At 41.7% G+C, this 24,465-nt stretch overlaps 1 protein-coding gene across 4 annotated transcripts in view; it reads left to right on the top strand.

Moving 5' to 3' along the window:
* Nucleotides 1-24,465, top strand: part of crtc3 (CREB regulated transcription coactivator 3) — a 36,437-nt gene that overhangs the window by 2,001 nt on the left and 9,971 nt on the right. For 2 of the 4 annotated variants that reach the window (XM_015343271.2, XM_015343269.2), the window contains exons 2-7: nucleotides 5,986-6,096; nucleotides 8,419-8,547; nucleotides 13,211-13,272; nucleotides 20,380-20,442; nucleotides 21,290-21,396; nucleotides 23,965-24,003. In XM_015343271.2, the coding sequence (XP_015198757.2) occupies nucleotides 5,986-6,096; nucleotides 8,419-8,547; nucleotides 13,211-13,272; nucleotides 20,380-20,442; nucleotides 21,290-21,396; nucleotides 23,965-24,003 (511 nt within the window). The remainder of the gene's footprint in view (nucleotides 1-5,985; nucleotides 6,097-8,418; nucleotides 8,548-13,210; nucleotides 13,273-20,379; nucleotides 20,443-21,289; nucleotides 21,397-23,964; nucleotides 24,004-24,465) is intronic. The other 2 variants (XM_015343273.2, XM_015343270.2) reach the window with 2 other exon arrangements.

Raw genomic sequence — 24,465 nt, 5'->3', positions numbered from 1 at the left:
CATATTTTACAGGTTTGTTTCTGCATTCACTATTTCAACTGTAAGCAGTGAAACTCAGTTGTTTTACCGAGTTTAATGAGCACACGACCTGCCAGTGTACTGCATCCGTCTTGGCCAACTCTTTTTCTGTCAGTGACTGACACGTTATATTTAATGAATATGACATCTTGGCCTCCGCAGTGTTTCTGCAAGGAAGCTCTCAGGAAATGACACTGTCAATTAAGATGTGGCCTGTGAGATTAATAAGGTTTAGGATTGCAAGTCCAATCTTCAAGTTTACATTTAATAGAAAGCAGTGATGTTTGCCAACTTCCAAGCAGTGTAGCCATGAGAACTTGTCTTGATTATTCATGTGTTCTACAGTAGCTTCACAAGGGTTAGGTTAAATGAAAAGAGATAAAGGAGAAAAAATAAAAGGATAATATTTTGAATATTTCAATTTATTTTAAGCAGAATGTGTAGCCTTTTTTTGTTGTATAGTGGTCATTTTTTTATGTTGCCACTGCTGTGCAGTGCGTCACAGTCTTATTGTGAACTTGCACTGTTCTCAGGGTAGGCTGATTTTACTACTTCAGTAATATAGGGCTGTGGTAGTAGGGGGCACATTGATGACCAACGTGTGAAAAGATGCTTGTGGAGAATGAGAAACGATGTTCACGCCTGACTAGGTTCTTCATAAATGGATGACATCAAAAGAGGTCTTTAATCTGCATTTTCAATTGTGCTCTGCGTTTTTGGATATAACCAGGGAACAGATTAATGGAGGGATTCTCTATCTTAATGCTACTGGGACTGTCCTGATTTTAGTCATCATTTAGTAGTGTCTCCAGCATTTTTGAGCAACTGATGTTTTTTTCCTGGTTCCTGAATGTCCCATTTACCCTTTCCCTCCACTGCGCTCTGTTTTACCACTCCCAGAACCTACAATGAATTTGTAGCCCAGAATGATTTAGGTTGTACTAAGATTTCTGTGAACTATACAAACTTCCTAGCCTTAAATATTCACCAGCGAGAAAACTACCAGGCAGAAATTAGTTCACTGAAGATAACAAAATCACACAGCACTGTGTCTAAAAAATGCTCCTTTCCTCCTCCAGCTAAAAGTTTGTTATGCAAATATGAATTAATTTCAATGTGGCTGTAAAGCCCATGACATAGACCTGAGTTCAACTTGTTTTGAAGGGCTTTGCAGTCAGGAAAAATAATCAATAATAGCTTACACAGTACTCCAAAAATACAGTTTTTAGTGTATGGTTTGACATTTATATTTAAAAACTGGGTCTTGAGAGAACATACATGTGGAACTTATTATACTACTGTATGTTGTGATTCATTTCTTACAGTGTCTCAAAGTGTCTTTATTGTTTAATTAGAGTAGTCAAACATTTAACCCAATTGTTTTCTAAACTAGACATATATAGGATTTTCCTTGCCATCTTTTACAGTTGATTATCCAAGTCATTCATTTCCTATTAATCACCTCAGAGACTGGTTCGAAATGTTACCTTTAAGCCACTAATGAAAAAATTAGACCACAACAACAGTTGGAACTGAGAACGCAGTTGGAACAATAACCAGAAGACATCAAGCCCTCCAGGAGTGACATCTGAGACCCCTGCTCTAAATTATCCTCATGTGCCTGTGAATTTGTGTGATATCCCATCCAGGTGTGTCAGGGATAGGTTCAGGCTGCTGCAGTCCTTCCCAGGAATGGCTTTCTGATTTAGGTCCAGGCAGATTTCAGCAGGATTTAACAAAACCATTTATGTGATCATTGTGTGCAGCTTTGTTTTGTCTCTTAAAAACTGATACCTGAACAACAGCCAGAACTTTGGGAGCCCATCTTTGTTTTTTACAGCATGTTAAACATTGAAGACAAAAGTCCAAAGGTATAAAACTTTTGCTGCCCTGAAAGGAATGGTCGGTGGCCTTTCTTTACAACGAGTGGAATCAGCCCTTCTCTGTTTTTAGGTCTGTGGTTGTTTTTTTTTTAATGTATTGGCATTTTCTTTGCTTTTGGTCCTAAAAACACGGATATTATCAATATCCTGATGTTAAGTCCCACACTTGTCCCGCAGCTGAGGCTGTGTTTCCTTTGATGTCACTCCCTGGGTTGATCAATTCATATGAGGACCTCCTTCATTTTTGGATGCATTAGACATCCTGAGTCAAGGAGGGCAGGTATTGAGTTATATTACCCTGAGCAGTCTGTCAGGCCAGGGAATTTGCTTGTAAGGCTGGTAACTGGCTTTTCTCCTGACAATTTTTCTACCTTAAAATAACACTGCACTTACATAGTAATACATTTTTTGGTAAAGAGGTCATAGGGATTCAGCAGTATACTGTATACTGCAACAATGAAAGCCACAGCAAGGTTTTTATTCTGTAAGCATCAATACTCAAATGTGTAATAGTGAAACAGGTCATTTGTAGTTTGTTTGTTCTGTAGGAGATACATAACACCTTTTGAAAAGTGTCTGTGTGGTATGGTGCCTCAGCTTAAACTGAGCAAGTTCAACACTTCAATAAAGGAGAGAACTTTTCTGGGAAAAGACATTTGAAAGTGTTAGTTACCTTTTAAAATAACACTTTCAGTCATCTTTTGTTTTCACGTAACATCAGAACGGAGAGATTAAAATGTTTAAAATTGGAACAACCATGAAAATATACAAGATTCTCATTCATAACGTGTTCATGCCATGGAGTCACAATGGGTGCTTTTGTAAGGGCTTTTCCACAGTGCTCAATAAAAAAAGACTTGTGGTTTTGGAGCTGAACTGACTCCAATCACTCCACATGTCTCTTAAGGTGTGAACTGTCAGTGACCTCCTTCCAACAGAAGTAGTGAGAAAGTGAAGTATGTATTTATACTTTTTGCCCAGGATACAATTAAGGATGCTATGAATTTAGACTCTACTGTTTCAACATATGATATAGCAGTAAATAAAGCCTAGTAAATATACAGTAGCAGCTCGGATGCTGTGAAAAAAGTTCCACTAGGTTTGAAGCAGCCTTAATGAAAAACAGCTTAAAAGTTCTGCTGTTTAGCAAAAAGATTTCAGGCACTAGGCAAATGTGTCAGAATTTGGGATTATGTCTGTTTTAAGATGCTCAAGCAAAGCACTTGAAGAAATCTTGAAAGGAATTTAGGGCTGGAAAAAGGTTTTGCAAAGTGTTTGAAAAGTAGCTGCTTAGAATGAAACAAGTTGCTGTACTTGGGTCAACTGAGAAAGGCTTTTCTTTACGGTACAGATGCTCGAGGCTTAGTTCCTTATAGAAATGAGGCTGCTCTCATAACGGGTTGAGTGAATGGGTGCAGGATTGGAGAGAGAGCTTCTTTGTGTGCTCTCCTGTGAAGGTGCAAAGCTTGCGGGCTTCTTCATGGGGGTCAGGTGTTTGAGAGCAGAAAATCTTGAAGCCTCCCGGTACACCACTGGTCCCCCAGTGCTGTGCCTCCCTGGGGGGCTGCTCTCACCTTTTGGGTAGGAGCCCAGACTAAAACCCTGTCTGCACTCTCAGGCAACAAGATCTGCAGATGTTAGGTATGTTTTAGTTTGCCATCTGTAGCTAAAACAATATTTGATAGAAAGCAGTAACATTCATGGTTTTTCTGTTTGGTGTTCAGATCCCAGTTTAAACATGCAGTAAACCAGATCAGTTGAGCACACGATGATCTCATCTGCTGTAACTTCTTGTGCTGTTTCTGTGTAAAGAACGACGCCTTCTGAATTTTCTGGGTAAGTTACTTGTGTGCTCATTTGCGGCAGTTGTAATAAGCCAGCAAGGCAAGGATCAGTGAGATGAGCCAGTCTTAGCCAGTTTTTCCTCTCTTGCCCTTGGGAATGCCAAGGCAGCTATCCCTAGCCAGGCCTGCCATGTCGTCATAGTGGTGTCCCAGATGTCTTATTGCCTGTGCCAGTTTAAAACACCACTCCAGTCAGAGGGGACTTGCCCTGTGTTTTTGAAGGACATATTCAGCAGGTGGGGGGTGGATTAGTAGTTTCACTAGCTCGCATGTGTGTTGTATTGCAGGTTACCTCACCAGTCCATTCAGGTCCCGGTCCTGTGTCTTGCAGAATCATTGTTTGGTTACTAGACGTGATTAGCAAGGCTGGTAAGAAATTCATGGGACAGATATTAGACAAGGGGATCGACATTAAGGGAAATCCTCTTATTGCTACTCTGGAGCTGAGCCTAAAATCTGCGATATTTAATCTAGGAGTGTAAGGACCTGTGAAACCTGTGAGCACAGTATACTAAAAATAAAAGGCTGTGATGTGATTCAGGAGCAGCAGGTTTGGATATCACTGCAATAGGGTGCTGGATTCTTTGAGAAGTCCACTGTAAAAGGGCGGAGGTTATTATAAATAAGAGTGACTGAATAGCTTAATAGTTCAGTGCTGTATCAGGTAACATAGAGGCCTGTGTTTGGAAGAAGAAAGTCGTAGTTTTTGTTGTGGAAGAAGTGGAGCAGAGTAGTTCCAGCAGGGAGGTTCTCATAAAGCATAGTTATTGCAACTTTCATATTGGGCTTGAGAGAGACAGGAAAGCTTGAAAGAGACATTAAAAATAGTCCTTTTCATGGTCAGTTGCCTTTTCACATATTATAAACCTGACTACAGCCATTTTCCTTTTTTTAATGTGTAAACCTCCATTCTTTGAATTTGTTGTTTTGTATTGTATATTTTGGTGTTCTGTGAAATAAAGTGTAAATTAAAATATTCAGCAGCTCGGCTGGTTAGAGTGCCAGGCTGTAGTTTGTTCAGCGTGTTCAGCAGCTCGGCTGGTTAGGGTGCCGGGTGGCAGTGTGTTCAGCGTGTTCAGCAGCTCGGCTGGTTAGGGTGCCGGGTGGCAGTGTGTTCAGCGTGTTCAGCAGCTCGGCTGGTTAGGGTGCCAGGCTGCAGTTTGTTCAGCGTGTTCAGCAGCTCGGCTGGTTAGGGTGCCGGGTGGCAGTGTGTTCAGCGTGTTCAGCAGCTCGGCTGGTTAGGGTGCCGGGTGGCAGTGTGTTCAGTGTGTTCAGCGTGTTCAGCAGCTCGGCTGGTTAGGGTGCCGGGGGGCAGTGTGTTCAGCGTGTTCAGCAGCTCGGCTGGTTAGGGTGCCGGGCGGCAGTGTGTTCAGCGTGTTCAGCAGCTCGGCTGGTTAGGGTGCCGGGCGGCAGTGTGTTCAGCAGCTTGGCTGGTTAGGGTGCCGGGTGGCAGTGTGTTCAGTGTGTTAAGCAGCTCGGCTGGTTAGGGTGCCGGGCGGCAGTGTGTTCAGTGTGTTAAGCAGCTCGGCTGGTTAGGGTGCCGGGCGGCAGTGTGTTCAATGTGTTCAGCAGCTCAGCTGGTTAGGGTTCCGGGCCACAGTGTGTTCAGTGTGTTCAGCAGCTCGGCTGGTTAGGTTGCTGGGCCGCAGTGTGAATAAACACATTGAGAAAATAGAATGAGGTCGGTCTTTGAGATTCAAATTCTGCCCTTTGGTTAGTATGAAGAAGAATTGACTCCAGAATTTGCCTATCCCTGATCAGAATTGATAATTGAGACTGTTTACCTTACATTCAGGAAGAAGAAAAACAGCGCTTATTTATCCCGTAGCTTCTCAGGCTATAGTAAAACAGGAGAAACTTCTTTTGCTCTAAATGACAAGTACTAGAGCCGTTTCAAGTGCTGCTTTGTGTCTATCTCAAAACTGGAGTCATGTGTTATAAAGGAGTCTCTAAAAATGATTTTATGAATCCTTCACCACTGATGTAAAAAGGCACAGTAAAATCTTCGGCCACAAGCCCACTACCACTACCAAGACAAAGCAAGCTTAATTTCTTAGTTGACCCTGATGCTGGAAATCAATGAAATAATTAAAAAATATTTAGAAGACAGCCAGGCTATGACATACAGGGTGGGTGGTGCTGTCTTGTCTTTCATCTGTCTACAGTGCCTTACCTGTTCCTGCCCTCCCGCTGCTCAGATTGTGTCCCAGGTCCTGACAACTCTGTTTTCCTTGGGAAAGGTGCAGTTCCAGAAGATCCAGCAGCTGCGCTTGTCGCAGAGCCGGGTGCAGTACTACGGCGGCTCCCTGCCCAACGTCAACCAGATCGGCAATGCCAATGCTGACTTCCAGGTGAGCAGCCCTTGCGGCACTGCTGTTGAAACCCATCTCTGCTCTAATCCTTGACCTGTCTCCCCCTCCACCACACTCACAATAATCACAAATGATATGACTGTGTGTAGCCAAAGGGTAGGCTCATTAGAGCCTTACTTGTCTCTGCGATAATAGGTCTCGGTTCTGCGTAAGCTGAGCAGTGTTTTTAGGATCAGGAGAAATTGTACTCGGTGCCCGACTGTATGTAATTAAAACACCTTGAAAACGAGGACCTGTAATTCGGAATCAATCAAGGATTACAAGTTTAAGTGTGTCACATCCCTGCTATGATCTGTTTAACTATGTAGGAAGAAGCTGCTGTTGGTTCTGTGAATTAGAGTTCAAAAGCTTTGCCTGAAGAGCAGGAGCAGCCAGGGATAAAAGACCTGACTAATGAGACTCCTGGTAAAGTTCAAGATCAAGTTCACATTTTATTTGTCATTCCAGCCATGTACAAGTATACAGTGGGGCAAAATATTGTTCCTCCTGGTCCACGGTGCAAATACAGACAGGACACTGACGTTGTAGACAGGATACACATAGTGCAAAGTGCAGATACACTTACTAAGGCAAATACATAATACAATATACACAATACACTGGATTTAAAGCCTGCTTCTGGAATTGGAGTGGGTGCAAGTAGATTCCAGTGCTGCATCACTATGGTATTTAACTGGTGTCCTTTGGAAGAAATGTGCCAAGCTGTCTCTTTTGGATGATTATTGTAAAGCAGTGAACTCATTTTTATCTTGCTCTTTGTCTTCTTTTCATATCGCTGTGGAATATTATTACTATTGTAATTGTAGAAGGTGGCCCATTTCCCATTTTGCTTATTTTTCCTCGAGTTTGAAAATTGAGTACTCAGCGAATGTCCAAATGATTTTTCTCTCAAGATTTTTCTAACTCCCATGTCAACCTAAGGCACTGAAAATCCTTTTCTTGGAAAAGCCAGATGGCCCAAGAAAATATAAGAATTCCTTTTGTTTCCAGGATTAATTGATTCTGTCAATTAATTCATAATGCTGAATGTACTGAGGAGGGGCATTCCCTAGTAACGAATTAATTATTGAGTCTTGTCATCAGTCCAGCAGTTGATAAGTCTGTGCCATTCCGAAAGACAGACCAGACAGTTTGTGGCTTGATTTCAACTCCATTGAAGTATGTCAGACAACATTATGATATAGCGCAGAACATGTGCACCTCACTAGTAAAGCTGATTTCACAAAAAGCACTAGTGATGCCAAAGAAGTAACAGTATTTTTGTAATTTACTGCTGAGTCAAGAAGTTTTCATCTAGGAGCCAACATTCCTTAGTAAGTGTGAGTAATAATATGTTATACAGGGGCAAACTAAGTTCAGTTTTGGTACAGAAACCTGGAAGGACTATAGTCTAATGAACTGACTGTCTGAATTCCTGGTCAGAAGGATTCAGTTACTGGCTAGTAGACTCTCATTTGTAATAGGGACAAAAAGAGCGCCATTAACTCAAAATGGTACCTGACATTTTTACTAATTGTGGCGTTGTGATTTTAGTCTTCATTTTTTGTGAGCTAGCACCAGCTCGTTTCAGTATGCAAAGGTAAGGAAGGATACATTACAGGTAGGGCAGACGAGCTTCACATTTTATATAGAAAGTACAGTATTCTAATCAAGTTTGAAAATGAAGTTACAGTGTATATGAAGTGAACAAAGAACTGGCTTCATTCCATGTTAGTCTGAAGCATGGAGAATCAAGATGCCAATGCCAGGACCCCAGATAATGTTGTCTTTAATGTTAGTATTTTAAAGTGATCTTACTATGTCATTCTAAACTTGGTTGCATATTCTTAAATAGCCTGTCAGCCCATTGTTAATTTACATTATTAATTTATCTTATGGCATGTGACTACATAAGAAGGATGTAAGGTCTGTGTGCAGAGTTTAGGTGAATATGAGAGAGACAATTAAGGAATAGGAGCTCAGCCTCACAATCCACAATGATTTGTTTAAATGCTAAGTGCATATTGCATTAAGTTCCAAATTCCTTAACAGCACAGAAATGGAAAAAAGGTTTACTTCTCCACCTTCACTTATGGAAAATCCATCCACAGATCACACAACAGGCAACACATTTCCATGTTTTCTTGGAAATTTTGGAAAACCAGACTGGAAACACCCAAATATTTCTGTTGGGACTGGGACACTTTTTTTTTTCCACCTTTTGAATTGGACACAAACTTTATCCCTGAAGGGTTGTGTGGAGGTTTGTGCGTTTCGGAAATGCGAGTGATCGCAGTCTGTGCTGTACACGTCTCCCCGCAGGGCGGCTTCCCCTCCGGTCTGGACAGCGTGCGAGGGACCCGACACCATGGCCTGGTGGAGAGGGTCCACAGAGAGCGCAGCCGCCTCAACTCCCCTCACCGGAGACTAGCTGACAAGCATGGACGGCAGATATCCTTTCCCCAGCCCGCCCACTGCCCACCAGGGTTAGAGCGCTAGTGGTCGGTCCCAGGGCAACCAAAGCTTTGTCTTCAAACGGGGTCTCATCATCAGTACTCAAGCAAGAGAAGTGTTTTGTGTGTTATAGTGCAGCAGCAAGAACAGAGACAAAACTGCTCTCCCTTCTTTCAGCTTTCCCATCAGTTCCAATTTCCTGTCAGTTGCCAATAATAATAATCGGGACTCCTTGCCACAGAGGTGTAGATAGGCTCCTGAGGGCACACAGAGCTGATCAGCAGAGGGAACTGATCCCAGCTCTGACCTTCAGAGAGCTGCCTGAATACTTCCCCTTGGCTGTCAAGTGGACTGTTAATGTGCAGATAAAGTGTGTGAGGATGTGTGACTGTTATTGTATAAATGGGGTCGTGAAGGGCACCCTGAGAATTTGGTGTAACAGAGATCTATACCAAATGTATTGGTCATACCAGGAAGAGATTAATAGCAGTTTAACTGCAAGATATCAAAACAAGGAATGCATAATGTAATACAGCAGTCCTTCCTGCAGTGCGGTGCCTTTGGGGTGATGGGAAGAAGATGTTTAGAGTGTTATTTATGCAGGGTGCATGAGGATTAGTATGCTTGGAGTGAACTCTGTACATGTGGGTGCATCTGTGTGTACAGGCCTGGGGCTCTGGAGCTGGTCAGTGTATAGCCAAGGCAGTTCCACGGCACAATTGTGGGGGTGTGAAGGGGGCCGTTGAGGACGGTTGTAGATCAGATGTGTTTTTGCGCAGGGTATCTAATATCTGTGGTGTGTTTGCATACGTTAAGGCCCGTGAGTCCCAAAGTGTGAAAGGCAGGGAGGTTACCTGGAGGCTGGCTGGCTGGTTTGTTTGTGTTGTGATCTCCAGGGATTACCAGGCCCGAGGAGACAGAAGGGGTTTTGTGTTTGGATCTGGTTTCACCTTCCAAGGGAATGGGCTCATGACGGGAGGGCGGTCACAGCCAATCCCACCTTCTGTTTCGTACTCCTCACTTTGCCTTTCTTCTCCTCTCTCTCTCCTTCTCTTTTTTTCTGCTTTCCTCTGTCTGCCTCCTCTCTATGAGCACACTGCCTGCTTTTTGCCTTCAATGGCCTTTCAGAGCACCGCTTTCAGGTATTAAATATCATTCATGGCCTGAGTTACTTTGGGAGATGGTGGGTGACGTATTTTGAGAAACTACAGGACCTGGCATGAGTGTGTCATTAAGATTTATTATGGGTAGATTTACAAAGTATCAAGGAATTTGTTCAAAGCACATTAATCTAAACAGTTTTTACCATTTCACCAAGGGAGTTTGGCTTCAGCAGGAAAAATTGTACAGTCTTCCAAGTTGGTTCAGTACTAAACCGTTATAATAGCAGCAGCATTGTTTTGCGTTTAAAGCTGATGATCTTAAAGGAAGGTCTGAATCGTTGGTGTTTTTTTTCTGAAAAGTCACATGGACTTTTTACTCCAAGTCTGTTGTTCACTAGCACATTTTGACCACACCATCAAAAGGGCTCTTAGGTGTACAGCAAAGCCATCTAGAGGTATTGTACAAAACGTACTGAAGCTCTGTCTGGAGAAATGGAAGGAGTGTATCTTTATCCCATGTTGGGGAACATTAAGGCAAACCCAGCCTCTGCTTCTGGGTGTTGCTGGGGCTGATCCCATTAGAGTCAGCACAGTCCCTGGCCCAGCAACTTTGTCAGGAAACAGACATGCAACATTTTGCTAAGCCATGAGATTTGCAGAGATAAATTTGCAAGCTATTTCACAAAAGAGGACTGCTAGAAATCAGGTCCTACAGTTCTTTCCCATGTGTCTTCGCATGATCATGGAGGGGATCTGACCCCCTTGCAAGGCAACAACTGAGTGGTGGAAACCACATGTGTTTTTTATGTCTTTATGTCTTTTTGTATGTCTCTAGGGCTGCACACTGCCGCTCTAGGGTTTCTATAGAAACTGTCAGAGGCTGAGGAGGAGATATGAATCCTCAAAGAAAGCTTTGATTCATGCACAGCGATGAGAGTTCAAACAGCTGGGTCCCATTGGGGTTAATCCCTGTAGGTTCACAGATGTGCAAGTGCGTGATGCTGTTTGGAGGCAGCAGTGTTATGTAAGCACTTCACTGCCTGACGTCACACTCCTTGGATCTGAGTAATTCTGCTCCGTGAAAAGCTTCTGCCTTGATTCACTTACAGGGAAAGACGCTCATGACCCTCTGACTCCCGGCAGCCCGAGCCAGAAATGCAGGAATAACCACTCCCATCTCCTCCTACCTCAGAGAATTGTTATTGCCTGTTTGCAGTGTCCTTCTCCCACTGCTTTAATTTGCAGTTAGACACTATAGTCCTTATTCAAGATTTAGTTTAGCTGCATTTTAATCTTTGGACACTCAGGTATTGCCTTCAGGTTCAGTATATTTGGGAACAATTAGAGGCGACCAGACTAAATACGTGCCCAACGCACAGATTGTGTCTTTTGTGTAGTTAACTGTTTTATTTCAGGAGCTGTTCTGAATATGGAAAGGTCAGATGGAGTTCAAAGCTGAAAGAAAGGAAACTGAATTGATTTCTTCCACTCTTGTGATGCCAGCCTATAACTCCTCCTCCTCCTCCTTTTCCTTTTCTTTCCCTGGCCCACTGTGATTTCGGGGGGATGCCGTTCCATTTCTCCGTCAGCTTTCCAAGAATTAATCCTAGATTCTGAGGATCATTGAGGAATGTGCTTAAGAAAGTAAACGGTTCTGCTAGCAGTCAGCTCTGACTGCTCTGGCATGAACACCATCCCATAGGGTCCTAAGTGTGAAGCTTAGATGGTTTAAAAATATTGCCAGCATTTGCTTACATGAATGGTTAAACCTTCTGGTTAAATCTGCACATAATAAAATAAAAGAGTGTTATTATTTTTGACGTAAAAGTATTGTGTGTATCTAGACTTTTCAAGTTCTTTATTGTTTATTGAATTTGTTGCAGGTGTCTGTGCATAATGTTGAACAGCTTATTCACATTTAGTGAGCAGTGAAATAACGTACAAATACTAATGCACTGTCCACAGTGCTGTGGTTAGGATTTTTCCATTCATTTTTCATTGAATTGAGGCTAGCATTTTATTATATCTGATTTTATTTTCTCCTTTAAGCACCAGATGTCTCCTACAGCCAAGTCCAGTTTTCAACAAATCAGTTTAACTGCATTTACATTAGGTGGGATAAATAAGCAGAGTACTATGTATTACCAGCTGTGTCTTTGATTTAGTTCATCTGTTTCACTGATTGATCTCCAGATTTTGTGTTTTAAAAAAATCAAGTTATCTAGAGATTTTCCATAGAAGCTAGTATTTCCCCATTAATTCATGTATCTAATGAAGTGGATTTCTACAAGCCACCAAACAATCTTCTGATTTGTTAAAAAGGTGCATTGAACCATAGAGGGATCCCCTCAGTAAGATGAGTGCAAGTGGCTTTGTGGTCATATAATACCTGTTGCTTACTGGCTCTTCCCATGGCTACAACAACTAAAGGCTAATTAAAACTGAGGAAATCTCTCTCTTAATCCATGTCTTCCGGCTTTGGGTATAAGAATAACGAAAACGTGTGTCAGCATCTCTCTTTGATTAGTACATAAGCATCCTGTGTGTATGTGTCTTGACACGTTTTGTGGACCTGTTGGCAGTATATTTAGATATTTGATCTGTTATCAAATATTTAAATATCTATGCAATTCTCTGTAATTGTTCTATGTGATGTTTTCAGATGTTTTCAAGTTATTTAAATTTCTGCATCTGCTCACTGTATTTGGTAATTCAAATACTAATCTGACTTTTTGAGGGTTTAGACAGTTACTGTAGGCAGTGCTTATCTCATTGTGTTTTCCATCTCTTGATGAACAAGGGACTTTGTTACTGGCAAGTTCCTCATTGCTTTAAAGAAATGACTGCGTCTTCCAAGATGGAGCAGATGTTTGATGGTGAAAGTGCCAGGACTTTTTTTCCTGCTCTTTGTCTGAAGTGCTTCTCTCTTGGACAATGCAAGGAACTACACACTGACAGTTGCAAGGGGTCGATAATGTTGCCATTGTTTCACTGACCTTTGATCAAGCCTGTATTATTGTTCAAGTCTGGCTGTTCCAGGACTTTATTGAAAGTCATATGTTTTGTCTTTAGTACAGTGGGTTTTTTTGTTTGTTTTTCTTTAGTTTTAATTGTGCCTATTTATCTGTTTCTTTTAAATCGGTTTAAAGTTTATTTAACCACTGGTCCACACTTCCCCCAGACCTTTTACGCAAATCTCTTGAGCTCGCTGCCTCTCCAGGCTGTCATCCTAAGCAGTTGTATTATATTGTGTCCCTGCCCTTCAGTTTTAATAAATGGACTTTAATGCCTCTCAGTCTCTCAGCTCTGCAATTATACCACAGTGGCCTCTGGGTTCTAGCTTCTAGAACAATGCCTTCCCCGTCCCTTGTCTCTTACTAGATCTCTTGGCACTTGGCTGTGTTGTGTTGCCTTGCTATCAGTCTCTGGTGCTGTACAGGTAAAACAGTGCTTAAGTTGTTTTAATGTTATTGTGGTTTTTGATTTAATAAGTACTTGAAGGTTTGAATGTCCTCGTGTGAGTTGCCTTTGAGATGAGTTTTCCTTGACTGTGAAACGTTGAGAGCTCTCCATACGGATCGGTGTACCTGTCTCCACCCCCTGATAACAGCTGGAGAAGGTGAGTGCTGCATTTTCACTGACTATCCAAACCTGGGTTCAGTCCATAAGCCTTGCGAAAAGCATGGGTACATATTGTAGAATCCGAGCCACATCTACATAGAGCTGGGTGTGACGGTTTGTTAGACCCATCAATAATAAACCCCAGACAGATTGGTTGGAGCAGACCCTGGCTAGGACTCAGACCTTTAGCCAATACTGAGAATAGGGAAACAAAAAAAGTACAGATTGATTAGATTGGAAAATAATTTTTGTCCTGCCACACCATATGCTAAATACTGTATATATCTTTGAAAAATCAAGCCTTTTTTTACTGTATTCCTTCAATGTCCTCAGAAGCAGTGCATTACAAATAATTTTCGATATAATTATATACATTATACTGTTTATTAATGAAAAGCAAAAGGATTTTTTTCTTCCAAAATAAGCTTATCTTAATTATACTGCACTTCGGTTTCATCAGCATTGTGTGCCCCCAGCATTCAGTGAGCTACTAGCCAGGCTGGTATTTTTGCCTGGGGAGAGCTACACCTACAGAGGTATTTCTAACAGATTAGCATTTTGGCTAAAGGTCAGATGACACATTGAAGGAATCTGTTGGTCGTGCTTGTGTGTCGTCTGTGGGGAATACCTAATACTCTCTCTTCACTCTGCACTGCACCAAATGGAATACCAATTAGCTATATTAAAAAAACAACAACATGCAAACCACATCTCTCTGCAGTTCGGTTCAATTGGCTATAAGCTTTCTTTCTCGAAGCAGGCTGGTTGGACTGGTTTTATTTTTCCTGTTTTTATGAGTAAGTGAATTATGGCCTGTAATAAAAAGTTCTATCTAGTGTGGCTCTTTTCAGCATAGGGAGGGACACAATGAAGCCTGGCTTCTCATTGCACTGTTATATTGAGGGAGCATCAGTTCCCTACTGTGTACAATACAGCTAGTAAAGCAAAATGGGTCCACGCCCCTGCTCCATTGTTCCACCTTCACACAGGTCTGATTTCCACTGGTAGATAAATCAATATTAACATATGTCTTAAGAAGTAGAAATGATACTATCTATGCATTAAATGGGGTCATTATTGTAGTGGTCTGCTTTCTATATGGAGAGTTTAGCTGATTCTTCCTCTTTATTATTTTATTCTGCTAGACACTGTGCATGTCCATTTTAGATTTTTTTTAAAGATTAAGTTAAAAGGTTATCTTTTTACTGCCAGTCTTGCAAAGCCCTTTGTAAAGGTACATTTGGAATTTTCAAAGTTCAGTAAAGGACTTTATTATTTACCACTTGTAAAATATGTGTATTTGAAAACATCAGGGTATGTTAACCAAGAAGAACGACATTACTGGTCTGCACCCACGCACAGTGCTCTTCTGAGTTCTCGGAGAACTGCAATGTGCCAAAGGGAATGTGTGCACTAATACTATGAATGCAGTGTAATGATAAATATTATAATTCATGTATTGAATAATATGTATTGAGGGTGAATGATTTATAGAATGTAGGAACAGTAGTCATTTGTGTTGTAAACATTTGCGTTCCTGTGCTTATTGGTGGGTCATCATACACACACAACTGGACTGAAGGGTATTAAGACATAAAGAACTAGGCACCTTTAAATAAAATTCCACAACACGATTTCCCCTTTTAAATGCTTCAATGCTGTTGAGTAACAAATGGCTTTTTCCATCAAGGAGCCCTGTTGCCAAACCTAATGATTATGTTTAGTCCAGTTCCAAATGCACCAGTTTGTCGTGAACATACACTTCTTTGTCAAAGACAATTTTAGCAAGAATAACTGCTGTAGGTGCTTCAAACACTTGCCAAACACTGAGGCCGTGTAAAATAACATATCATTAAGGAAATGTGCGTGTAGGTTATGCTTTGTGAAATGGGAGCTGTGTTTTTTTAAGACCTGCCCTAAGTAAGGGGTTAAAAATTGTTTTTATTTGTTGATGTTTTGATTATCAATTTTCTTCAAGTGTTTCCAGTCCTGGTGAGATCCCAGTACTAACCAGCAATATTTCTCTCTGATTCTAACCTGCCGTTTTTAGCACAGATCGCTGTAGCTGCTTCTCTGTTCTTTTTCCAAAGCATATGTACTACTAACCACAGCAGCTCTCCAAAGGCAGCCTTCCTCCTCCTGTTACCCCAGGTTACCCCTTCATTTTGTGCAGGCTGGATGTTCTGGGTTGGCTTCCAGTACTTTCAGCAGCTGCCTCTCAGGGTTGCCAAAACTGGGAATAGTCAGTGTGAGAGGTCATGATGAAATGTGTGTGTGTGTAGAGGGCCACAGCCTTTTGAAATCTTTGAATATGAAGGAAAGTATGTTGCACAGAAGCCAAGAGACTCATCATTACCTTTCTGTTGAATACTTAAAAAGTGTCCGAGGGAATTTCAGCCTGATTTTGGTCGTCAAAAGGCACTGTAGTGTTCACTTAAGCACAAATAAAGTTAATAAATCAGGAAGTGACTTGTTTCCCAAGACTGTGACCAACAGAGTTTATGGTCATGATTTCTGTGTAAAAACAAATCAGGCATAGTGCTAGTTATGAATTATATTGTCCCCAATTTGAAACTCTTATTCATATTTTCACTTGAGGTTGAACAGATCATCCTTGTTTATTTGCTAAGCAGACTCCTTTATCCAGGTTTTGCCTGTGTTAGCCATGTGATTCAGCAGTAGCAGTCTGGACTGTGTTGGGTGGAGGAGATACAGTGAGGAAGAGGACAGATTCTGGACAGTGTGGGGAAGAGGGGAACGTGCTCAGGTCTGGATTTCATGACAGTCTGGCTGGGCAGAGCACGGGTTTCAGAGGATTTTCGGCTGTTACGAGGCTGAATTTGAAGGGATTGGGAGACAGATACTGCTGGAAGCCCCCTGGGAGAGGGGAGCGGGAAATGTTTACAGCTAACACAACATCTGTGGCGCATTACTGCAGGCCACATTGGAGAGGATCCATTAAGCCTGTTAACCCTTACGTGACCAGAGCCTCAGACAACACAGCTGGTTTCTGCAGCTGGGAGAGTGCAACTTCACCTTGGTTTCCTAATGTGTGGCAGATTTCTCAGGTGGATTTTTATTGTGCTGTAATCCTCTGTCAAAAAGTGGATACTCAGCCTGTAAAGCAGTGCAGTATATATAGATGTGTCATGATGAAATGCTATTCTTGTTTACTACATTAGTTAAATAGTTCCAGACATCTTGTACATTCAAAAAGTAAATTATTCAATAATCTAATTTGTACAAACCTCCCCAAGACTGTTTCCACTTAGGAGTTCACAATATGTTGTAAGACACTGCAAGTTAAGTTTTACTCCAAATGATCAAAGTGCTCAAAAAGCTCTCAAGCTGTGTTTCATAATAGCGCCACAGTGAATCGTGGTGTGATTGCTTTTTCGTTTTTCCTTTAAGTACTGGTAACACCGCAGGCATTAATTGAAACTGGAGCTGGGTTACACACCTGCTAGCTCTGAATAGAGTAATTTAAACCCTTCTCCTAGGAGAGTGAAAAGTCAGGTGGCTGGTACAGTGAGCAGTAGCTATGACAGGCATGTCAGAAAGCAGAAACACTAGTATATCCTAAGTTTTGCCATAGGTTAAAACAGGCCAGCATAACTAACTGGAGATTCCTGACACATGGCATTGCATCAGGCTGAATAATGAAAGCCATCTACTGTATTTCAGTTTCTGTTTCTGAATCTCCCAGACTTCTCAACACACCATCTGCATCTTGCAGCCCATCTGTGCACAACACAAACACCCATCCCCAGCAAATACGGCCCTGCATATGCATTGTGTACAATCTAAATTTGAGTCAGCTTCTTCCATCTTATAATTAAAGTTGTAGCAGAGACTATATGGTCATTTTCATCATTTTTTAATAAAAGGACTTGAATTTAGGATTTGAATTTTGACTCCCTTTATAAACGGATAATTTCATAATGGAAGCTTTGAGTCCTAGATCACTGGCGGATACCCATCTTGCAGTTTTTAGTGACTGCATTAAAATGTTTTGATGTTGTAATGCGGAGTTATCCAGTTAGTCAGAAATTCTCTGTTTTTTCTGTGTAAGTTCAATAGTAGCAAACCTCTTCAGACTCAGACATGAGACAGAATCAGGCATAATGTCATCTACAAATGACATTGCAAGGTTCTGTTGCACTCAAGGATAAAGTCTGTTAAATTGAAGACGATGCCAGAGAGGGAAAGGAAGGGATAGGATGGAGAGGCCTAGTGAGGGCCTTTTCTTTTTCCAAAGAGCACCATCTCCCAGAGGAAAGGCAGAAAAGGGAAAGCAGATTTTCTGGGCGGGGCAGTGGCAGTCCCCAGAGAGGAGCGGGCTCGGTCAGAGACGGCAGTCCGTCCCCGCGGAGTTCCGCTCCGCACAGCTGGGCCGGGTCAGCAGTGCAGGTCACTGCTGCTCTGCCTGTCCCACGCTCTCCCACCGCCTCGACCAGCTCTTCCCAGACGGAGCCCTCTCTCGGCCCAGCCCTGCTGAGGATTGAACCCCTGAAGGAGGGAGCTTGTGAACTGCTGCCTACTGATCAGCAAGGGACTCGCGCCTTATGGAAATGAGCCATGAGGAATACTAAGTATACCTCTTTCACAGGACCTGCTCAGAAATTACTAGAGGTTGCCTCTCTTTCCAATAAAAATCATTAATATGTGGTGAGGATGGTAAGCTCATTAAAAAATGAGTGATAAACATTTCACATCCCTTTTCTGCATGGAACTGAAGCACATGAATGTAAGTGTTTCTTATTTAAATCTATATGTGTGTAAAACATTTTCACCAGTGACTTATATAGGACATTCACAGTAGCTATGAAAAGTATCCCCCCCCCCCCCCGGACTTTTTTACATTTTATATTTTCAATATGGAATCAGAATTTAACTGGGAGTTTTCGATTGATGGAAAACATTCTATAAAGTGTCAGTGTGAAAACAAAATTCTACAAATCCTCCTAAATAAATTATAAAATGGAAAAAAACTAATTGTAGAAGTATTTATGCCCTTTGAGTCAATATTTGGTAGCAAAGTTGGTAAACAGCAATTTTCAACTCCTGACGCAGATTCTGGATTGGATTTAGGTCTGGGCTTTTTCCTTCAATCTTCACAAGTCTTCCAGGCCATCATACAGCGACTCATACCCGTAGCACAATACTGCCATCACCATGCTTCACAATAGTGTTGGTGTTCAAAGAATGATGTTTGTTGTTACGTTTTTACCAAGCATAATGCTTAACATTTTGGCCATAAAGGTCAATTTTGGTCTCATCAGACCATAGAATCTTCTGCATGCCTTCTGGCAAAGTATAATTGATATTTGATGTAGGTTTTTTTTTGTAACTTTCCCTTGAAGCTCAAGTTTGTGAAGCACCCAGGCAATTGTCATGTGCAGTTTCTCTTATCTCAGCCATGAAAGACTGTATTTCTTCGGAGTTGTCACAGGTCTCTGGGTGGCCTCCCTGACTAGTGCTCTTCTCTCCTGGATATACATTTTTTGAAGACCCCCTATTCTTCACAGTTTTATATTTTCATATAGAGCCATATTTTCTACATTTCTTTCAAACGGACTCTACTGTGCTTTGGGGATATGTAATATTTTGGAAATGTTCTTATATCCTTCCCCTGATTGGCACATTCAGTAACTGTATCCCAGATTTACTTTGAAATTTCCCTTGTCTTTGTGATGTAGTTTTTGTTTGTCACTCTCCCACTAATCAACTGTGGGACCTCCCAGAGATAGCTATATTTATCCTGAACTCAGGTGAAATACCCTAATTGCACACAGGTGGACTCCAGTCAACAAATTATGTGCCTTCAAAAGGCACTTAGTTGCACCAGAACATATTTGGGTGTGTCATAGTAAAAGAGGGTGAATAATGATGCAATCACTTATTTTCTGTTTTATATTTTTAATTAATTTAGGAGGATCTGTGGATTTTTTTTTTCGATTTGACATTATAGTGTTTTATGTTGATCAATGGCAAAAAATCACAAATGAATGCCTTGTGATTCTATATTGTAACACGGTAGGATGTGGAAAACGTCCGAGGGGGGGGGGGGGATACATTTGATAACCAGTGTACATACTGTATATCTTCATCGAGTTTGTCTTCCATTGTGTATACGTACCTTTTTATCTGTTGCCATCTATTTAAAACTGTAGATTTTCATTTACAGAAATCCTTAGAAACAGAGCATTGTACGCACAGTACCCCAGCATATACCTTCATGTTATCATGTTGGAGGTAGGAGGAGAAAAAATGCCAAGAAGTATAAGAAAAGCTGACCTTGTGTAGAAACACTAGTTAATAGCAGTTTATATCATGCAAATAAACCCTTTCTGTTAATTGAAGTATATATTGCTTGCTTTCCTTAAGAAATCTCAAGGATCCAACTGCAGTTTTTCTGCAGTTGCAAGCACCATAAAGCATCATTCGACTCCTCCTGGCTCTGTAGTTCGGAGTTGCACTTTCATTTTATATTCACCTCTAAGGGAAAGCAAAACACCATGTCTTGATCTCCCAGAGACGTATCTCCCCCTGCCGGTGAAATGGGGAATAGCAAACTACTGAAATTCCAGTCAATCGTCTGAAAGACTTCAATGCTGAGGAAAAGGAGACCAGACAGGCAGAACATATTATTGTTGCTGCCCTTCAGTTTCTGTTTGATTTTATATCCATTAGACATTATGATATAACTCTGGAATTGTAATGTTGAATGCTGTTGTAAAAAGAAGAAGTATTGATTGGCAAGTTAATAAGATACAAATAAAATGGTCTTCTTTGGATATTTAATTAGAGGTTTGCTTATATCTCTTCTTTATGGTCTCAAATGTAGAGTTTTGAAAGCTGAGCATCACTTTCTTAATGGAAGTGCAGTGTGCTGTTTTCAGGTGGCAGCATGGTTTATGACATTCTTAATACTTTTTCAGTCCTCTGGGCCTCTTTGTCTTTCCCTCTCACTGCAGTTAAGCTCAGAACTTAACTGACCCTTTCTAGCCTGTCCTCTCGCTCTTAACCCAACCCCTACTAACCACGACCAGGGCAGTGCAGGCGAGGCCTGGGATTGTAAACTGTGATGTTTCCATCTCTGAAGGGAGCAGCAGTCCTGGAGCGAAGAGAAAAGGCCCGGATTTAGATTAATGTCCCAGCTCAACAGGTGAACTCTGACCTTTGCTCACACAGACCCGCTACATCTGGATTGATCTTCATTTTCCTTCTGTCACCCTCCACCTTTTTTTCTACCCTTTATTTTTATCGTCCTTTATTCCATGTTTCCCCATTCCTTTCCCAGTTTGTTTTTTGTTCTGAATCCTGACAAGGTTTTAATTTGGGGGTTACTTAGTCTGACAAACATCCTTGTGGGGGTTCTTCGCTTTGGAACATGTGTCATTTTCTCTATGTTGTATGACTTGCGCAGTATAACACACTTGTTTCTAATCCTGTTAATGTAAGGGGTTAATTACTTGGTAAGTGCGACACCATATCAATTTCACGAGTTATGAATTGCCTTTAAGTATTGTGCCAAATGTTTTTTTCTCCCCATCACATTCTGAACATCTTGTTGGATGTTTGATGTAGTTCCTGAATCACTATAATGTGTTTGTAGACCCAATCCTTTGTGTTAACTGGCTGCCTGGAGGGAACTCTTTTTTTTTCTGTACCAGAATTGAGCCCTTTTACTTTATATCTCTGTGATCTCCCATACTGAGCACAGAAAGAACCCCCTTTATCTTCCTTGAGAAAAAAATCCATCCTGAAAGAGGATGCCAAGCTGAAATGCAGGCTCTGGTGACCAGTAAAGAGCACTTTAAGGGTTTTACCTGGAAGGAAGCTGAGAGTGAGTGTGCAAGCGGAAGGCGGCAGTGACCCTTATACCTAAACCTGATTCATCGCAGCAGAGTTGAATGAGTGTTTCTGTACAGTGAAGAAGAAGCAGCTGCTGTCAAGGGTCTAATGTGTCTGTCTTTCCTTTTCTCCACAACACACCCCACCAACCCCAAAAGGACGAATTCAGACTCTGCCCTGCACACGAGCGCCTTGAACCCCAATCCTCAGGACTCTTTTGGAGGGATGAACCAGCAGATGGGCAGAGGGCCCCCACAGCGCAATGGTGAGACAAGGCCCACTCATCCTTTTTAATCTCCACCTTCAAAGGGATTACTGTGGGGGTGGGTTGAGGCGGAGGGGAGGGTGCCACCCAGAGCCTATTTCAAGATTAAAGGTACCACAGCACTGTGGGATTGTTGTGGGCTGTTTGTTCATTTATTAATTTCAGGAAAAAAGATTTGGGGTTTTGAATTCATAGTGTAAAGAAGCCCAAAAATACAGAAGAAAATTTACTTATGAGTTTTTCCTTTTCTACATTTTCCCCTGCATTTATTGTGGAGAGCACAGTCCACTGTTCTTGCCACTTAAAAAAATGCAGAGAAACAAATTAAGAATTGTGCTTTCACACTACAGCTGTGGTCTTTCTCTTTTTTCCTTTGGTTTCCCACAGTATGGGGGCCACAACAAAAGTCAAAGAATACTGCAGTAGAGTAGCCAAGGTAATCTTTCATAAGAGGTAAAAACAGCATTTCAGAAGGGAGTGTAGCTCATACAGGGAACTGACCACCAGCTGTTGCTGTCACTTGAACTGCACTGAAGCGTTTATGTCAAGGTGATCTTGCTTGTTTTGATATTTGTGTTTAAACCACTGGGTCACTGATTAACAGAGAGCATAAAGTACATCCTGTATGACACAAGATGCATCTCTGCAGCTAGAATATGTCTGCCTTGGAACACAGTGCTAGTCCAAATTTGATAGTTCGTTCAAAGGAGCTCGTTAGGGCAGTGCTATCAAGGCATTAGCCAGGTCCCACAGGAAGCTTTTAACACAAGAAAGCATTTCAAGCTTTTAACACATGAAAGTATTTGTAGCCTTCTGTTTCTGGTTACTTGCAAAACAAAATGCTTGAAAATGTTCATCAGAATCTAAACTGATCTAAACTGGGCATATAAAGTCAGGGTAGGTTTTGGTGAGATGACTTCCCTTCATACAGGTTTGAGGTCTGAGCACATGAAGTAGTGGACAATGTTTGCTCCTCCTGACCTCACAGGCATACAAGACTCTTAACACTTAGCACTGCACTTCAGCTGATGTTCTTGACAAGCCTGGCGCATAGCTTTGCAGTGAGGAGCTATCAGATTCCAGCCATAAAAGAGAAGATCAGGCTGTAGTTTGATAACCTGACGAGTTTAAACAGGATATTTGGTAAAGATCTGGGGCACATGGGGTAAGATCAAAACAGAAAGCAACTGAAGAAACCTCAGATGGGCAGAGCACAGTCTTTTCAGCAGGTGTCTTCACACAGTGCCTGGAGGAGAGAAACATAATAAGGCACCCGTTGAAATGATTGTCAGCTGGAATCACTTTTCATGAGTTTTGTTCAGATTTCTATTGATTTTTTTTCCTCCCTCGCAGTACGTCTGATGTTATGGCGCCACATAAAAATGACGCTGGATTAAATGCCATTGATTTGTGCGGCACGTGCAGGCCTGTCCCTGCCTGATGTGACATTGCAGTTCAGAGTCCCATGCCGTGTGGCCTCTCCTACTAATAAGAAATCTCTTCGGAGGCCGGTAGCTAATTTACTGTCTGTGCTAATGAGCTCGGACTGGAGGAGGGGCCATCTTAGCGGGGCATGTCAGGGCATTTGTCCTCTCCCACAGATCACGGTGGAGAATAATTGACTTCAGATGGGATTTGGGCTAGTCGGATTTTAATGTAAAAAGTATTCCTTACGTAATAGATGAGGTGTAATTGACAATTAAGGGATTAACAGAATATCCTCTCCTCTTTGTCTGGTGCAACAGGGCCCTGTGATGGAGTACATTCATTATTGTGTCTGTGATGGCAGAACCAAGATATATATCGTAGTATTGAGTTTTAAGTTGAGTTTAACTGGCTCTTCACTGGGTCCAGTAAAGTCTGTTAGCAGACTTTTCATTGTAAAACATAGTCCTGCTTTCTAAAAAATGACATAGTTCTGCAGAGGTTTAAAAAAAACAGAAGACAAACCCTTTGTCAGAAAGCTGGCTTCCAGCCTGTAGCAATAGAGAAAAACTAAAAGGTAGGAGAATAGAGCCCTGTTGTCTTCTGGGTTCTCGCCGAGCAGTGAAAACAATGCCTCTCTCTATTTCTCCCGCTGGGCCTTGTGGTCACAGAGCTTATTTTCACTCATTTCTACTCTCTCATTCATGGCAGACAACCAGCAGAGCCAGGTTTTACATTGCACACAGCTCTGAGTGTTTTCCCACACCACACCGTTTCAGAACCAACAGCAACAAGACAAGATGATTCAGCCGCTAACTGGCAGACCGACCGGTTTAGTGACAATGAAGTATAAAAATGGCTTGACAAACTTTACAATTATATATATATTTAAATTGGCCTGTTTACGTTAAGGAAGAAGACATGAATTCTTTGTGACAGTTTTATTTTTAGACTATTGTTCAGTGAGGTAGATTGAGTTTGTTGAGGGTATGGATGTGTTATCTCAGTCATCTCCAATGATGTGTACAAGGGAGTGGTAGTAGATATTTTTAAACTTTCATCATGGAATCTTTTTGATGCCTTTATTATTTTTGTTGGTTTTGTTTTTTGTTATCTCTGGTTTTGCTGGTGGTTCTCCTGCAGCCAGCGTCAATGAAGCTGATGTGGATGGCTCAGGAGAAGGTGAGTGACATTTTTCTTGCTGTTGTCATCGTGACACTTGCCTTGCCTAGCATGGTAGTGACTTCTTTGAAATGCAGACTGACTTGTTTATTAAAGGAAATTAAATCTGAGGTAGTTGCTCAATTCAGCTGCCTCTGGGTGTGTTCTGCTTCAGAGATCCTGCCTGTTGCTGTCAGTGTAACCAGTCTGTCAGTGCTCTTTCACTCTCCCTGACCCTGAGCCTAAGTTGAAAGTGCTCTTCCTGTGGTTGGCAGCCCCTCTCTGTTTCCTGTTGACTCCGCCTACATCTCTGTTCCCTTAGAAAAGGTCATATGGTGTCCTGTGAGACAGCCAGCGGATTACACAATTCTCTGGGGCGTCTTTTGTTCACTCATTCACTCGCAGACAGTGATTTATTCAAGCAGTTACATTCTGATACACTGGAGAGTGCCTTGAGTCCTCTGTCCTCTAAAGACTCAGAGC

The sequence above is a fragment of the Lepisosteus oculatus genome, chromosome 5, assembly GCF_040954835.1.
Source record: "Lepisosteus oculatus isolate fLepOcu1 chromosome 5, fLepOcu1.hap2, whole genome shotgun sequence".
Classification (NCBI taxonomy): Eukaryota; Metazoa; Chordata; class Actinopteri; order Semionotiformes; family Lepisosteidae; genus Lepisosteus; species Lepisosteus oculatus.
Note: the sequence above shows the minus strand (reverse complement) of the source record. Positions and strands in the feature narration are given on the sequence as shown.